Here is a 17,693-nt window from a genome sequence, read left to right on the forward strand (position 1 = left end):
GCGTTTTAGCACGCTTCTGTCCTTGAGAGGGAGCGTGTGAAGTCCTTCTTTCTGTATGTGTGCAGCGTAACACCTATAAACCAGCCATCAAAAGAATATCTTTGCACAGAAAGTGTGCAGAAAGTAATTTTCAACGTGAAAACCTTCCCGCAGGCAAGGCACTTAATGCCGTATGTCCTCACAAGCCACGATGATTATTACATTGGCTGTTTTTTCAGCTTTTTGAGTCATCTGTTGGGTGTGGGGAGAGGCAAGTGGGGAAACCTCTTTCTGCAACCTCTCCAGGATGACACAGAGCTAGGAGATTCTTGGTAGAAATAATTTTAAATCATTTTAATTTTAAATCATTTTAATGTGATCTTTGGCTGTAGTCCACTATCAACGTTCACCGTGCAATTTTTATCCAGTGAGCTCAAAGCCAATTATAAAACTTTCTTCTAAGATCTGAAGTAACGGGCAATAACTTTTCTTCCTTTTGAGCAAATAGCAGTATTTTTTAAGAAAACAAAACCATTTTTGTGTGTCAAAAAATAGATCTATCTGTAAGACAGTCTCACAAAACATGAAGGTGCTTTTTGGTACGTGTTAATTGGGACTTCTGTATTATAGGATATTTATTTTCAGTGTCTTATGTGGGTGTAAGAACGTGTCTTGCCAGTGACATCCCAGGAAAAATGGGGATTATTTCAGGGAAAACAAGGCAAAATGCAGAAGCAGAGAGGTCTGAATGGTCTTCAGGACTTCTAGGAAATGAGATTACAAAAAAAATAAAGCTTTAGGGGACTGTTCTGCTGGCATGGCACTTCAAACTTGCAGGCAGCTCTTGGATAGATCCATTCAGAGACTCTGAATGGTGCATAGGTTAATGTGCTTTTGTCTTCAGCAGTCTTGGGGGTAAGGGGGGACTTCCCCATCCCAAATGATTCATCTGGTGGTGTTAGTACTGATGCCTAAATGCCTTTCTGTAGTATCTCCAAAGGTCTGAGGGTTCTGTATGTGCCAAGCTCTTACTGGGGAACTGTTCTATCTGGTGCAAGGGAACCATCTGTTAACAAACCTGATAAAAACTAGCTTTGCCAAAAGGCTTTGCTGAAGTTTATATAGTTTTAGTTTCTTTCCAGAACGAATGACTGCACTGGATTAAAAATTGTATTATGGAGGAATCGCTTAGGAAATCTGTGATGAATTAACGAGCAAGTTGCTGTCCTTTAAGATGTGGGACTCTCTAAACTATTCACTACAAGCGTATTTTCACGAAGCTGTCTGTTTTCAGAATGTAAGTCGCTTGCACAAATGACATTTATCATTTACTAAAAGAAAAGGTGGACTTTTGAAGCAGTGTGCTTCTTCCAGAGAAGGTGAGAACGTGGGGAGCTGCTTAAGTGGTACATTTTTTTTTAAAGTTGGGTGGCCGCAAAGGTTAGTTAAGTACAGCATTTCAGGGAAATCTTTACTCCAGAAAAAGCTGCTTTCTTTTGCTCGTCAGTAGAGGATGGTTTATCCAACGTTAATTTGTAGGAATTTTATGTGTATCTCTTGTTAATTCACCTTTTTTTTTTTTTTTTTTTTTTTTAAACAGGGAAAACCAGACTTGAATACGACTTTGCCCATCAGACAAACTGCATCGATTTTCAAGCAGCCCGTCACCAAAGTCACCAACCATCCTAGTAACAAAGTGAGATCCGATCCGCAGCGAGTGACGGAACAGCCACGGCAGGTACGAATTCATCTCTTTCTGTTGTTGCTGTGCAACATTTGAGACAAGCTGAAAATCAAACTATTGTGATTTCCAAGCTGAAAATCAAAATATTTTCAGCTGCGCTTCAATCGCAGATGAGCTATCCTGTCTTGATGGTTACTTATGGAAATACGCTGTAATAAATACCCTTAAAATCCAGAAATAAGTCAGTTCTTATGGAGATTATTTTTGCTTAATCCAAAACTTCCTTCAGATTTGACAGAAAAATTCCTCTTGAATTGCAGATACGTGCTGTGTTGTCACAATTGGACCTCAAACACAAAACTTTTTTCACGTGCAGCTTCTTAATTGAAGTCTCTATAAAACATACAGTTGTCATCAAGAACTATTATCGCTTTTATATAGAAGAGCTTTGTGCAAAATCAATTTTAAAATTATCTGAAATTCCTCTTTCAGTATAATACTACTACAAATGCAAAACACAGTGACTTAAACTCACCTTACACAAGTTTTTTTTTAGCTGCTTTTCTCTATATCAATGACATCACCTCTTCACACGATGCTTTTTCAGTTTTGTTTTTTATGGGGAGAAGAGCAGAGAAGAAAAGGAAATTTAGTGGAAGGAATAATCAGCTGCATAACAGTGTTTATAGGATTTAGGTGTTACTTTGTAAGTCTGATGTGTATTTTTGGAGTCATAGCATTGCTCTCATCAAACTGAAACATCTTATTCTGGGATGAGAAGAAAATGCAGAGGCATGTTCACGTTTTTGTACGTTGGTGTGTCACTAACTTTTAACAACGTTTCCTTTGAAACTCAGGCTGTCTCTAATATTGAACTTTCAAACCTCTTGAATGCTGTTCTCGTTAGAAATAACATAAGGAATTTAGACTCTGCATCCTCTAAATTCAGGTGAGAAAGAGAAGGAAGAAATATCGAGCCGTATGGGATCATCTTGTTGAGATGTCTTTTAGCAAGATTTGAAGGCCTCAGCTAACCTCACTGTTGGTCCCGTGAAGTTCAACAGGGGCCATGTAAGTGTATCACGTTCAGATCCTAAAGATGCATAATTGCATGTGTCTATTGATTCTCTTCACGTTCTTTGGGTTTTCCTTTTAAACTACTACACTTGGTGTGTTAGGATGTCTGCTGAACCAGTAATAATCACTGAAGGGTAAGAAAGTTACGGCACCTTTGTGGCAAGAGACGTGGATGTTTGGCGATCCGTATCTTGATGGATTTCAAATCCTCTTGTGCTTGCCTGTTTCCTCCCAGCTTTCTTTCTTCCAGAATCTTTGCTTGAAATACATAGTGAACTGAAACCATCTGGAATGCATCCCTTGTCTTTTGAGAACGACTCTCAAGTAAAGACTTGAAGAATAGTCGGTTTTCAAACCCACCCAAGTTAAATCTTGGCTTCTTTAAGTTCTAGCAGCTGAAGCTATAGCAAGATCTTCAAGAAATCCATGTCTGCTGATCACTGCGTCAGCATTTGGGTTTGATTAGCATCCTTTTGCTTTGCTTGCAAGAGTACATCTTCAGAAGAGGACACTTAAAATGTTATTCTTGTTCTGTATTGACATATTTCATTTGAAGAAATGCGAACTCTACTTCCACTGAATGTAGAATAGTTTATCTTATATGTCTAATATTAAAGGAAATCTTGAAATGTCTTGCTCTTTTGCCTTTCCCCAACCTAAAATGCTGCTTTGAGATCTTATGTTTGTCTTGGTGACTGACGCAGGTGGGAAACTTGGAGAAGGGAGAGAATAGTTGGTCACAGTTGCCTTTTACGTAAAGCTTCAATGAGTTCTGAATAAAACTTCCAGTAAAAAATCTGGAACAAAGCAGTTTAGTGTAGATACGCCGTCAATTCCTGGAGAATCTTAAGCAAATTGCCAGATTCCATAAACAATTTCCAGTGATCTGGTTTCTTTACACACAGATTTCCATCACACGTTTATCAGTATTTCTTTAGGCATTGGTAACTGAAGGTATGTAAATACACAGACATGCACATCTCGTTTGAAAGCATCAAGAAGTTCACTCGGATGCTCTACTTACTGTCTGGATTGTAAATATTAATGGATGTGGTCTTTTGCTTGGTTTTCAAAAAGCAAGGATTCTTTTTTTTGGTGCGATCAGTTGAGATAAAATAGAAAAACCAGGGCGAGGAGTGAAGTTGCTGGAAAATTTTATTCTTTCTAAAAAGAATAAAAAAAATACAAGAAATAAAAAGGAAACAGAAATAAAAAAGAAATAGGAAGGAATAAAACCGACACCTTGGAGCACTTGAGATACAATTGTCAGACAAGTGCAGCCTTGAGTTCTCTTCCAGTTAAACTCTATTTCTCCTCATATAAATGATCCCTACGTGCATCCTCCTTCTCTTATACTCAGGCATGTAAACCTCCCAATATGTAGACGTTAAATCAGTGTTGGATAATCAGCTGCTGAAGCACTGACTATTGCCTATTTGTATGTAAAGCTTACTCAGTTACCATTTCCAGTGTCATTCCTCCCCATTTCTTCAATTCTTGGCCCCAAATCCCTGACGGGGTTCTTCCTTCTGTATTTCGAGATACACATCTCCAAAAGCCTCGCTTCACTCGTACCTGTTATACCTCCCTTTTCAAAAGACAGCCTCACCAGAGTTCCCTGCAGATTCTCTTTGGCCTTCCTCCTTAGGTAGAGCTGAAAAGAACCGAGCATTGGAGTTCCTTTGGCAGTCAGGAGTTTTCTCGTGACCTGGGAGCGAGCAGACATGGTTATTAGTGTTGGCAGGGAAGGCGTTTGGCAGCAGCTCTTCTTTAAGCACTAAACCCTGTGGTAGTTCCTGGAAAGATAACAGCTTGCCTGGGATCTGGGTGGAGGTAAAGCTGTCAATTAAAGCAACTGCTGGTTCCACGTATTCAGCGCGATGTTTAGTTGCACACAAATAGCGTCACAAGCTTGTCTAAGACTTTTTCAAGCAACTGCTCTGCGAGACAGCATCTTAAAGGCTTTCAGATTTTTAGACTTTCATAGATTACTGATCATCAGAGCGGAGAACTTCATCCAAGAAGGAGTAGCAATGCTCTGGAGAATTCTGGAAGTACTCGAGTTGTGTGTGTGTGCATTTCGTAAAGGGTCTTCTGATACGCACAAGACTTCTCTAAGTCATCTTCCCCTAAGAGGCCTCTGTTCCAACACCAGTACCAGTCAATCCAGGAGATTTCTCAGATTTTTTTATCCTAATCAAACAATCAGCAAATCTGTTCTTAAATAGCAAATCTAGGAGCCTTATTTGCAATTTCCTTCGGAGTGCTTTCACATCTCTTTTTGAAGCATCATCCTGCTCAAATGTATCTTAGTTGTCCATAAGCTTACTTCGCATAGGTTTCCTTACTATTTCTGTGTTGTTTTTTTTTTCTTTGCAGCGTCCACAAATAAGCCAGTATAAGAAAAAGAACCCTGTCAGATTTTTAGTGGGTCCTGCAAAGGAAAAAATAAATGAATAAAAAAGTTTAGCCTCCTAATGGTATATTCTTGATAAATTTCAGAGTAATGGTTTGGATTTTAAAAAGTCAGGTTGCCTTTGCAGAAACTGAATGTCAAGCGTTCTTGTACCTAATCGGATCGAATGGAGCGGTGCTGCAAATCAGATTTCTTCTTGAAATCAGACTTTTTTTCGCAGGCCATAGGTCTGTGTCTTATGTAGAGCACTTAACGTCTTCTTCATGTTTCAGAGCTCCTTGGTTCACATTGTTCCACGCTTACTGGCCTTTTTCAGAAGTTTTTTCACCAAGTTCACTCCCCAAACATGTAGCATACCTGAGGTATTGAGTTAAAGGACCTCAGACTGCCAAGGACTTGATTAATCACCTGTTAATTCTGCTGTATAATGTTGCTTGTGGTGATAGAGAGAACTTGAAATCACGCTAGTAAAATAAACTAACTTAAGTGGTGATTATAAAACCGAATTTGCAAAAGGTTCAGCTCTACCTTCCTGATACATTTGGCTAAAAAAAAAATAAATCCGTGAGCATGGATCAACTGTTTAAAACGCATCCAGCCTCCTCTTTGAAGCTTCCTTCAAGAAGAGCAAGTAGTCAGTTAATACTGTGTGATCTGATTCCTCTAGTGCTATGGCAGATAGCCACCTTTCAAAAAACCACCTGAGGATAAACCTGCCGGTATTCACTTTATAAAACCACCTGAGGATAAACCTGTTAGATTTGCCTATAAAATAATCTGTCTTCAGGCCAAAAGTTCTCTTCGCAATTGATTTGAAAGTCTATCTTATCCTTAGCAGACTTTATAGATACTTGCCGTGGATTGTATTGCGATGAATTATTGAATAAGATGATAGATCACAAGCTAAATCCGACCACAGCCACTTTTTGCATAAGATAGGTGCAGTCTCAAAAGCCTAATTTACCCGAAAAATGGCAGGATGGCGAATAGACGCAATTTTATTTCCTGCGGATGAACTTAAAAGATTAGGATCCAAAATCAGGTTGGGTTGGAAAACTGAAGCTTGTTGGTTGATGGCTGTTAGAACTATCAAAAAAGAGGGATGGAAGGAAGCTGAGGAGGTGAAGTTCCACCTCCCAAGCCCGTCGAGAAGCTCTGACGTTTTGTTTGGCAATGATGGGTGTAGGAGAGCTGAGCAACTCACAGGGTGTAAAAAGATGAAAAGTTTTCCAGCTTTTTGGAGGAATTCTCATCCATTTAAAAATCTTCCACGGACGTTTTGAAAAGCCCACTTTATAATCATATTTCCTCATGAATCGCTTGCAACAGCATTGAGTTGAACAGTTCCCAAATGATAAATGATAAAAAGAACCAATGGTGGAGGAAGCAATATTTTACCGTTCTCCAAACAAAGGACTCCAGCAGCACATCTGCAGCTCAGGGCTACCATTATCGGGCCGCAGAAGAACAAGGAAGTGAAAAGAAAAGGCTGCTCCGCCCTGGGGACCTTGGCACGGCGTTCCCATATCAGAAGAACACCGGGTTGCCCTCTAGAGAGTAAGTTTGGGTGCTGAGGGATGCAGTTCTCCCTCTGCAGGATGTTCTTGCGTAAGGGGTCACTTCTGGCATGACGCACGCTGACTAATTTCCCAGGAAATGGGGTGCTTGGCTGCTGGCTGGGTCTGAACCCAGCCCGCTCAAGCACTGCTAAATGAAGGGTTTGGGTTTTAGGCTCTTTGCCGCGTGTTTTTCCTAACCCCCAGGCTTCGGGAGAAATTGCAATGGGGCCGTTTTTCATCCTGCAACAGGACCAATGCCCCTGATTGACAGATGGATGCTCAGAAGGGTTATTCGTTCTGCATTAGTAATGAAATATCGCGCCGTAAGAATGATGAATCTTGAAATGCGGTCCTTTTCTCATTCCTTCCTCCTCCTGCTCCCATCAGGATTCTCATCACTGCCTACCAGGGGCATGTTTGCTAATGCCTCTCTCCCGGAGGCGTGGATCTGGCTTTTCTGGCTGCGCTGGTGCAGCCTCAGCAGGCAGCCGAAGAGAGGAGCGGATCCTCCTCGTGGTGCTCCCCGGGGTGAATTGGAGGTTTCTTTCCTCTTCTTTTCCCCGGCTCCATAACGCTGAGAGAGGTGCAGGTTAAATAATGTAAGCTATTTTTAGGGCTGTAACCGAAGAGGCAGATGCTCCGTGCCTCGAGCCTCGCAGGATCTTTTTCAGTCGCGTGAACGCGCGCTTCTGTGGCTGAATATTGCGTCTGCATCTTGTACGTGAAGTGGCAAAAGCTTTCTGAAGTCCTACAGGCTTCAAGATGGGAAGCTAATCCCTTTTTAACCAGCTTCCATCGCTGTCTTGCTAGATATAAAAAGGTCTTTTTAAAATAATAGTCATGGTCAATCTGCAGCCCAGAACTTCAGGATTTATCTTCGGACATATAAGGTAGGAGCGAAGAAGAAAATCTGTATCACTAAAAAAACCTCCCTTAAATCAAGAAATGAGAAATGGAAGCGTGATTTGATCCTGTTTCTAGAAAAGTCAGGATTTACCTACACAGCAATGGAAAATGCTAGGTCATGGAGCCAGTGTAGGTTTGAGGGGGTACAGCTGCTGAGCAGCTTCATTTGGTGATCTGTGCTGCTGTGACATACAGCATCACACAGATTTCCAGCCGCAGATAGGATATTCACTTTTCCACACCTTTGCAAGCTGCATCTTGTATATTGTTCCGATGTTCCTCTGATTCTGAGCACAGTTTATTTCCATGAGCTGATTTATTTCGTATTCTAACGGGGATCTCGTTTGCTTCTGCAGCTTTTCTGGGAGAAGAGGCTACAAGGCCTCAGCGCGTCGGATGTCAGCGAACAAATCATAAAATCCATGGAGCTCCCCAAGGGTCTTCAAGGTACTGTGCTCACGCTTCAGATTCACAAAGCAGCTTGGGCTTAACAGGGACAGACTTTTTAATGCTCTGAACGAGCGTTTCAGTTTCCCATCAGATTTAGTAAACTTCAAATTGTAGATATGCTTGCTGACAAAATACCTCAGTCTCCAGAACTCTTTATTTTTAGCAGTTAATATAAACCATACTGCAGAACTGTACTCTCGCTGGTGAAAGTTGATCTAAAATATGATCAAATCGCTGGTCAGAATTAATAACGTTGTTCCGCTGCCTAGGAGACTTTCGCAGGAACTTGAGGGCTGTAAAAATCTTCACTGGGCGTTTTTCAAACCTAACACCTTGTAGGATTCAAGCAGAGACTGTGCTGGTGTGGATTAACATGGTGAAGTTGCAGATGAACTGTTTGAGGACGTGACTGATAAATCGACGATGTGATCAGCTTTATTAAAAAAATCATGATGCTGTAATTGCTATTGCAAGTAAAAAAATAAATAAAAAAATCCAGCCAATTCTAGCGGTGAGCTGCCTTGTGAAATGTTACTGCAAAGCTGTTTTTTTATAGAATTTATCCTTATTTTAGGAGTTGGCCCAGGTAACAACGACGATACCTTGTTGTCGGCTGTTGCCAGCGCTTTGCACACCAGTTCGGCACCCATCACGGGCCAGCTCTCCGCAGCCGTGGAGAAGAACCCAGCCGTCTGGCTCAACACATCTCAACCCCTCTGCAAAGCTTTCATAGTCACAGACGATGACATTAGGTGAGTTTTTATCGAGTCTTCAAGAAAAGGGGAGGCTGCTGGAGCCCAAGGAACATTTGGATTCTCTGAAAATAGCTGCCAGCTTGAATCACGTTTAATTTGAAGTATTCCTGGTCATGTAATGATGATAAATCTATTTCGTAATCAGAGTAAAATACAAAATTTCATCTTTCAGTTCAGCAAACATTTTAAATCTCCTCCTCTAAATGCCTGATTAAGAATTAACCACGCTTCCATATCAGCAGGGATAAGCACTTAACATTTTTCAGTTGTGGGATACGGCTTCTAAATGCTAGTCTTGTGCAAGGTAAGGGTGTAAAATGAGCATGGTGTTGTTCCCAGGGGTGTTTACGTGTCAATCTTGGTCTCTTTAGGCAGGTTTTTGGTATTCCCTGTAAACTGGCTTCTCCCATACGAGTCCGAGATCATTTATCTTGAGATTGCTGATTCACAGCTTGTTCGTAGCTTTTTTTTTTCCTGACCTGCACATCGTTATCTTCTTTTTGTAACCGCACTATTGAGTTATCTCCGTTTCTGTAAAAGGCTCGGGGTGACATCCTTGAGTCTCTATTAGATGAAAAGCTTTAACTAGTTTTCCTCTTCTGGGGTGGATCGGGGAATGGCATCCTCTGAAAGGAACAGAGGGATTGCTCTCCTAGTTTCTGAAAATCCTACCTTTTGGTTTTCAAGAGCCCTTTCTCTTGCTCAGGCTAGGTGCTTTGCTGAATGATCGCTGTTGCCCATTAGGTGTTGTTCCTGAGATTTCGCAGGTTTCTTGACAAATGGCCTGTTGAAATTGCATGTTAATAGGACTTCTGCTTTTCCCTGTAAGCAGCCGTAACCTGCTAAATTCACCAGAGCATAGCGATAAATGAAGTATGTCTGGCAGCGTCACGCTCTGCGCGGTAGTGGGTAAGAAAAATTACCTCTTAATCTGTCCAAAAGCCAAGTGGCATTTAACATCAGACAGGGATGGAGAGTAATTCAAATTTAGGGCTCTCCAAGTCGGCTTAGCTTGGAGCTAAGCATGTCGTCGTCTTCAGCTATTTGAACCTCGATCCAAGCTAGTCAGCTGGAGCTTGGTAGCTCACGATATTCCTCAGTGCCCTGCACAAATCTTGCTCTGTGTGGCAGACCGAAGCCATGAGAACTACAAAGTGCCAAAGGGAGGAAATGAGAGGATGCTGTTGCAGCCTGAGCTCTCCTCATGATTAAGAAACTCGTAAGGTAAAATGATCACACCCTTCTGCGTTGCAGAGAGGTAAAAACCTAAATAAGCAATGGCATCGACTTTCTGACCCCGTTTTCTAATGATGAGTTTGATAGGGAGCGTGTCAGCAAAGTAGGCGGCTGAGAATATGTCACTGCTGTTTAGATTTGCTGTGTCAGCAGTGGTTAATTTCTGCTGAGAGGGGAGGAGAGAAGATCTTTGTGAGATGACGTTTGGGAGAGGTGTGTGTGGGGGGAGTCAGTGGATGGCCCTAAACCTGAATTTAATTCTGAGCACTATAAGGAAATCGCCTGAATGCGACGTTTATGTGCAGTCCTGCTGCATGAAGCAGCTTTCCCGTGAAAATATGGTCAGAATTTGAATGAATTTCTGCGTTAGGGGGAGCATCTCTTTAACGCTCGCTTGCTTTTGAAGACAATAGCATAAATACTGTAGGATGAGGAGTGCGTCTTGGCAGGAGGAAGGCTGAAAAGAGCATGTGGCTGCGGAGCTGCTCAGTGGAGATAGTCTGAGCCTTAGCGTTTTACTTAAAGATGAGCACTTCTTAGTAGCACGCTTTTTTTTTGCTGTTGGTCCTTAAATATTTGCTCTCGGTAGCTCCCCATGCTTTAAAAGTAATACTGCTTGTATAAACAGAGCTGGGTTTTTAATGCTTAAATCCATTTGCTAGCAGAGCAGCCTGCTCAGGCCTGGAAGTGCCGCGAGCTGTTTTATGGTTATTGCTGCCAGGGAGATTAACTGGCTGCCTGACGATTTGGGAATGAGCTAACTTGGGAAAGCTCTGTCTTCACCTGACCTTGGGAGGTGAGGAAGAAGAATCTCACGAGGAGGCCGCATGCCCTGCTAACAGGAACCTTAACAGCCCTTAATAACAGGAGCTGGTCCAATATACGTGACGTTGGCTGGCACTTCTGTGTCTTGTGGGAGTTAAATGCCACGGATATTGGGTTCGAGGTGGTAGGAAGGAAACTTGTTGGCTTGTTTTGGTTATATTTCATCTTATTTGAGGTCTTGGGATCGCTTTCATTCAATTAACAAATACCAAAGTTGCTATTCTGTGTGACGAAGGAGAAATAAAACAGGTTATAAAGCATTTTCGGTTCAGTTCTCTGCCCAGGGGTCTGAAAGATCACTGGGCACTGCAACTTAACAGCTCTGGGAGACAGCGAGCTGTCCGTGGAGGACAGAAAACAACGATAGGAAACAGCTGGAAGACAGAAAACAATTTATATACCGAGCTGCTGGTTTGTTCTGCACTTCTTTTGCTATCTCTGTGAGCAGACAGCCTCCTCCGAAGTGCTGGCAGTAGCTGCAGCGGTAAAACTGAACAGCTTTTAGAGGCTGGTGCTCCTGAGAGGCTTCTGGCTTGTGCAGCACGCTAGATATCACTCCTGCTCTTCGAAGATTTGATGTTCTTCCTATCTGTCCTGCCGTCCTAAATAGCTGCAGGGTGTTTGCAGCACTCAAACAAATGTCTTCCTGTGCTGCCTGTGCCTGTTTCTGATGAGTTCTGGTCATTTTTAAGCATATATATATATATATTTTTATTTTTTAGAAAACATAGCTTGATAGAACAGGTGTATTTTCGAGTTTAAAAAAAAAAATAAATGTTCTTTTGCAAAAGTTGTGTTCTCTTGGGAAAACTTCAAAAGAGGACTCCTTGCTTTCAGGTAACACAGGAAAGCTAAATTTTACCTTCCAAGCTAAACATTGACTCAAAATGCCTTAAATTGTTGGAGACATCTGAGGGAAGATGTTTGAAATAGCTCAGCAGGGAAACAACCATTTGTTGCTGCTGCCCAAAATGCATCAGTGACTGGTAGATAATAGTTGAATGTGAAGGTAATATATTAAAGAACTAATCAGTATGGGTTAAAAAAACAATCCTGAGACATTGTTTATCCATGTAGCATGCTCCAAGGATGATATTATGCTTGAAGGATTGACAACTCTGCCCCTTCTCTGCTTTCAGGAAACAAGAAGAGCGGGTGCAACAAGTGCGTAAGAAACTGGAGGAAGCACTAATGGCAGACATTCTGTCACGGGCGGCTGATACGACAAAAGATCTAGAGGTAGAAATGGATAACGGAGATGAAGCATAAAAAGAAATCAGGTGAGTCAGATCTCCAGGAGGGGCACGCTCAGATTTCCCCATCTCATCCGCCAGCGTATCACGCAGCAGCAGCCCCACGTTCTCCCAGCACGTTTGTTAGTGCACTGCATCAGCAGGGGCAGTTTTGCATGTTTATAAATGAATATTTTCACATTGAATGCTACACAGATCGCTGGGGGAGGAAGAAAGTGTTTTTCATCCTTTAGGGTAAAAGCCCAGTCTCTGGAAACCGTTGCAGGTGAATCTTTTAATGCTTAGTAGGTGCTGAAAAAAGGGGTAAAGCGATCAAAGTAAATGTCCTGCTGCTCTTCCGAATTTAATTTAATTCCCAAAACTTTTCTATTTATTTTTAAATGGATAATACTTACGAATATTAATTCACGTATTCGTTAATTCATGTTTCTAATGCACATTTTTATTACTTATGGAATGAGTGCAACGTAAATTTGCTCTTTATGTCGTGTACGAGAGCTATTTGGCAGTGTTGTTTAGCCCAGTTAACAGGCCAGTAACCTTCCTTCTAATTACTTGAAGTTCTAGATATTTACTGTCAGACTCTTAATCCCTGAATATTTCTCCTCTAAAAGCCTCATTATGGGTAACATTAAAGGAAGTCAGGCAAGAACGCTGATTTAAGGTGTGAAATTTCGAACCTTTGCCATTTTCGACTCAAATTGTCAATCTGAACTCCTTAATTTAGCGTGAAATAATTACTCTGTAATGGAGTCACAGAAGTGGTTATTTTTGCACTGATGCTTCAGTTCTCGGTAGAAATCAGGTGGATCAGCAGACCTTGATTTTCATCCGCTCCTTACCTATTTACCTGTACTTAGTATGTTGGCTGTATTCTCTAAAACCCCTGCTTTCTGCCCTAATGGCTTTCATTATAAATTTTAACGAGAGTTTTAAGTGGATTAGTAAAGCACCTCGAAAGATGAGTCTTTTCCCTACTAATTTTTTCCCCTAATAATTCCCAGACTAATTTTTCAGTCTGATCCGTTGATATTAAGAAACTTTTTATGTACTAATTATTCCATGTTTAAAAATGAGAATCCAGAAAGTGATTTTAAGTTGTAATGAAACACCCCGGAATGCAGGAGGGTGTGTGGTGGAAGAGGTTGAACCTTTAAACCATGTCGTGTTGTGGTTGTGCTTAATAAAAAAAAATAACTAGGCGCTTGCAGGAGTCTTAACAACTGAGCAGCTACTTATGTGGTGTTAATTTTTTTTATTACTCACTAGGAACAATTTATAATGTGCTCTTCATATGGAGCTAAAGCACAGCTGTAACTGTTCAAACAAAGTCTCTCTAATTGATGCAACCACCTGCCTTTGCTTTTCCAAAAGGGCTTCTTTCTTTCTCTCTTGCAGGTACTTTTAACTGACTTGTCCCAGGAGGAAATTCCCAAAAGCCAGAGGCACTTTTTCCTTCGGTCTTTCGTTATAAGAAGAAACGGACCCATGCACATTTATATAGCTTTCTAATAGCATTAAAACCAATGCCTTTTTTAGACTCCTATTTTTGATGTATATATCTTATTTGAAAAGCAACTTTATTTTGTGTCCTATGACTTAAAGTCCTTTTTTAAGTATCAAACATTACCCTTAATCTAAAGCTGAGCTTTTGATGCCAGGTTGCAAACCTACTGGAATTATATTGCCTGTATTAAATATTTGTTGGTTGTTTTTTTTTTTTTTTTTTTTTTTTTCCTGTGGTCTTTAGTAAGGATGGATCAGGAGCACAGAGTGATTTCCCAATTAAAGATTATTGTGACTCTGTATATAAACAGATTTTTATACCTATGGGTGAAAACACCCGTACATTCTTCCGTCATCACTGTAAAGAGAAATAAAAGATTATATTCCAATCAGTTGAAAACTTGTCGTGTTGTGGACAGAGTAAGTGAGAACAGTCCCTGCTCGTATTTGGTTTGCTTGGCCAGGTGCTGGGTAGGCTGGGAAGGGCGGATGTCAAAAAGTTCTGTCTTTGCCCAGAGCACTGCCTCGGGAAAGCTGTCTGATCTCGGGAGCAGTTGTGGATTTTTCACTTGAGCTGAAGTACAATTGCATTCCCCCTGAGCAAGAGGAGTGCTAAAAATAAGTAGCCGGCATGACTTTACAGAGTTCTGCTCTGAAGTTGAAGTGAAACTGGGAAGAAAGTGGCTTCGGTGCAGAATGCAGCAGGTGCTGAAACTCGTTTTTGTTTCTGTCTGCTGAGACAGAGAAGCAGGACACTGGGCTGGCCCTTTCTGGGGGAAATGCATCCGTGCTGCAGTGCCTAGTAACGTTTCAGAACACAAGGGAAGGGCTTGATGGGTACATTTCAGAAGGTAGAACTGTGGGGAAGGCTAGTAAATATATATTGCCGCAGATAATTAGTTGGATTGAAAAAAAAAAAGTAGCTTATATATACACTCTACTAGTTCCAGAGTTGTTTTGTGTAATTACTGATCAAAAGCTCCTGGATGAGGATGTGAGAGGCTTCTCCCGTGTAGCTGTACAATGCAGTCTCATTTTAGGGATGAAAATACCAGGACGTTACACTTAGGCGACTCAAGTCCAATAAAACTGGCCCAGAAGTGGCTTTAGAGGCTCTTCCCAGCTAAAATGTTTCATGTCAGAGCAAAAAGCAGACCCAACTCTTTGAGGAGAGTTGCTCCCAAAAGTAGTGGTTTAACCATGCCTTGTAGTTTCCTTGTCCTTATTACGCCTTGTCACTTCTTTGGGTGAGCAACACCGCTGCCAGAGGTAGTTGGAAAGCCCTTCAGGGAGAAAATGGCTGATGGTTTAGTCCTCTTACTTTTCAGCTTTCTCTTGTCACAGATAGATTTGACAAGCGATATAAGGCTGCTGGTGTGTAAAACTGCGAGCGCTTCGTGTTAAAAGCAGATGTCAAAACAAGAAAGCAGGAATGATTCAGTTGCTGTTTGAGGGACTTATTTGGAGAACTCAGAAAGTTCACAGCACTCAGAGCTCTGAAACCCAGTCTGTTGTGGACACCTGTGCCCATGAACAGCTCTGGTGGCCTCTTTCAGAACCAGACAACTGTTTTAAAACCCATTTTTCCTCTACTTTCAGTTTCTTTAGAACAAGAACACCCAAAAGACGGCTTAAATGCCACAATTTGCTCTTGTCACCCGTGCTGCCAGTGTCTGGGACGGGCTCAGCTCTGGGTTTATGTGAAGTAGGGCAGCAAGAGACCAATTTGTCTCTCTTGACAAGCTGCTGCCATTAAATCGGTGCCGCTCATGGTGACATTTATCACAATATTCCCCTCCGATTTTCCCTCCAGCAGGACCTGTTCCTGTGCTGGTTTATACTGAACTTTTCAGTAATAAATATGATTTAGAGCATGTATATATTATGTAGTTGCTACAGTTCTTTAAAGGACGCGTCAGTTCCCTTCATCCACCGCTTGGGTTCCTGCTCCTCCTCAGCCCTCCCTGACGGAGGACTGCTTTGTGAGGTAAATATTTGAAGGTTTCTTGATGAAAACCCCATACCCAACGTGATACCAGCAGTTTAGGTCAGGGTGTTGAAGAAAAGCGGAATGGAAACGCTCTGAAGGGCTCTGCTGAGGCCCGAGGCCGCCCCCAGGGGCCGCTGCCGCTCCAGGCTCGGCGCCGCCATGGCGGGAGCGGGCTCCCCTCAGGCGGGGCCGCCGCTGAGGTGTCACCGCCCCGAGGGGACATCGTTCACCACAAAAACCTACTTTTTTTTTTCTTTGAAAAGTAAACACGCTGACCCAAAGCATCTCCCTCCCGAGCGGGTTTGCTCTTTGCCAAGTTTAAGCACGCTAAATGAAAGGATCAATCTCTCCCGAGCAAGGGTTTTGCTATTTTGGTAAAAATAGCAAAGTGAACGATGCAGTGCTTCCAAATTTCTCCTCAGCCCTGTGTCATTTAACCAGTTCTAACCAAATTCACAAGCAGATGCAGTTACCCTAAACCTGCACGTGAAACACTCTGCCAGGTGTTTTTCGGTACCCGTGTGGCTTTCAGCTCGTCACCTGGGGGCAGTTTGTCCTAAAATTTTGCCAAAGACTCCTGCCTGATAAACATTTAGGGACATTTTTCTGTTTAATACCCCTTTCTGTTTGGGGGACAGACAGAAAGCCTGTCAGAGCTCTGCCCCTGGGGTCTGACCTTCGGCTGCAAACTGGTGGCTTTCTTCTGAGGTGCTAAGTCCTGGCCTACGAAGTGGGAACGCTGCCCCTAAAATATTTCTGGTATTTTTACCATGTTAATAAGAGCTCCTGCAGCTGAATTTGAACCTGGAAAGGCAGAAAGTAACAAAAAGGGAAATTGCATTAGCATGAGGCTGAATGAGGAGTGATTCCCATTCTGTTTCCTCTGCCGCTTTTCCCCGGCTAGGTGGCAAAATGCATTCAGGAAAGGTTCGTCCTGAGGACAGAGGGGAAAGATCAGCCCAGGTAAGGGCAAAGGGTGTGAGCACTCACCTGGGAAGCTACAGCCAGGACAGAGCCTCGGGAAACCCTTATGGATGATTTTAGCCCGTACTCATGACTGCAGCTTAAAACAGAAGCATCGATTCCTGGCCCAGGACTCATTTTAGTCTCTGAATAATTACATTCACATTTGTCTCTGGGGAAAATTCGTAGTAAAAAGTAAGCCCAAGCTTCTCCCCATCAACAATGACTTCTTCTCCAAGGTTTCCATCGAAGGAAAGGCCCTCAGATTCGCATCCTCAAATCCCGAGATCAGCAGTTCAGCAGGCCATTTAGCATGGCTCTGTTTTCACGAAGGATCCCAAATCGCTGGCAGTTTTATGGCCCTCAATCCTTCTTATTTCAATCCTGAAGCTCTGTCAGCTCCTGTTAAACGTCAAAGAGTTGCCAGTTTAGCAAGAACTAGTTTTACGATGCCTTCTTGCTTCCCGGCATCCTCTTAATCCATCTCCAACCACTGCAGTGGCCCACATCTGTCATTCCTGGTAATTTAGTCGTTTTATGGAGAGAAAGCTTGCAACCTTGTTGGCCTCCAGCCAAAGCACCTTGCTGGAGGTTGTGCAAGGAGAGGTGGCAGGCTGGCTCAGCACCTGACGCCGAAATCGCCGCTGGGGGTGAGGAGGTGGGGTGCTGTGTCATATTCCCACCCATCCTGTCACCTCTGAACGAGTAATAACAAGGGTAGAGGTCTCTCAGTCCTCAAAATGCCGCTGTGAGGTTGGGATCGCAGACGAAATTGGGTGTGCTGCCTGTTCCCGGGCACTTTGCCACCACGCAGGGGCCCTCCAGCTCCAGCAGCCTCCTTCCCGTCTGCGCTGCTGGCACGTGCTGCTTTCTGCCAACGAGGAGAAATCAAAATAATCTATTAAGTATTTAATGGAGAGATTACTGTGCTGGGGGTCCAGAAGGAGCAGCGTTTGGCCGTTACGATTAAAATCACTAGTGATAACTTCCATCCTTAACACAGCTCACATCTGCAGCTACCGGAGAAAATGAAGCACTTGGGTGCCGAGCAAGGTCAGGAAGCGAAGAAAAGCCCTACAACTTGTCTTCTGACC

General features: G+C 42.6%; 1 protein-coding gene across 1 annotated transcript in view; it reads left to right on the forward strand.

Annotated features, from left to right (window-relative positions):
- MBD2 (methyl-CpG binding domain protein 2) overlaps positions 1-14,038 on the forward strand; it is a 28,122-nt gene extending 14,084 nt beyond the window's left edge. Inside the window, exons 3-7 of the mRNA XM_084304557.1 lie at positions 1,580-1,717; positions 7,978-8,068; positions 8,646-8,823; positions 12,027-12,167; positions 13,539-14,038. Coding sequence (XP_084160683.1) covers positions 1,580-1,717; positions 7,978-8,068; positions 8,646-8,823; positions 12,027-12,156 — 537 coding nt within the window. The 3' untranslated portion in view covers positions 12,157-12,167; positions 13,539-14,038. The remainder of the gene's footprint in view (positions 1-1,579; positions 1,718-7,977; positions 8,069-8,645; positions 8,824-12,026; positions 12,168-13,538) is intronic.
- The last annotated feature ends 3,655 nt before the right edge of the window (positions 14,039-17,693 follow it).

The sequence above is a fragment of the Netta rufina genome, assembly GCF_964035555.1.
Source record: "Netta rufina genome assembly, chromosome: W".
Lineage (NCBI taxonomy): Eukaryota > Metazoa > Chordata > Aves > Anseriformes > Anatidae > Netta > Netta rufina.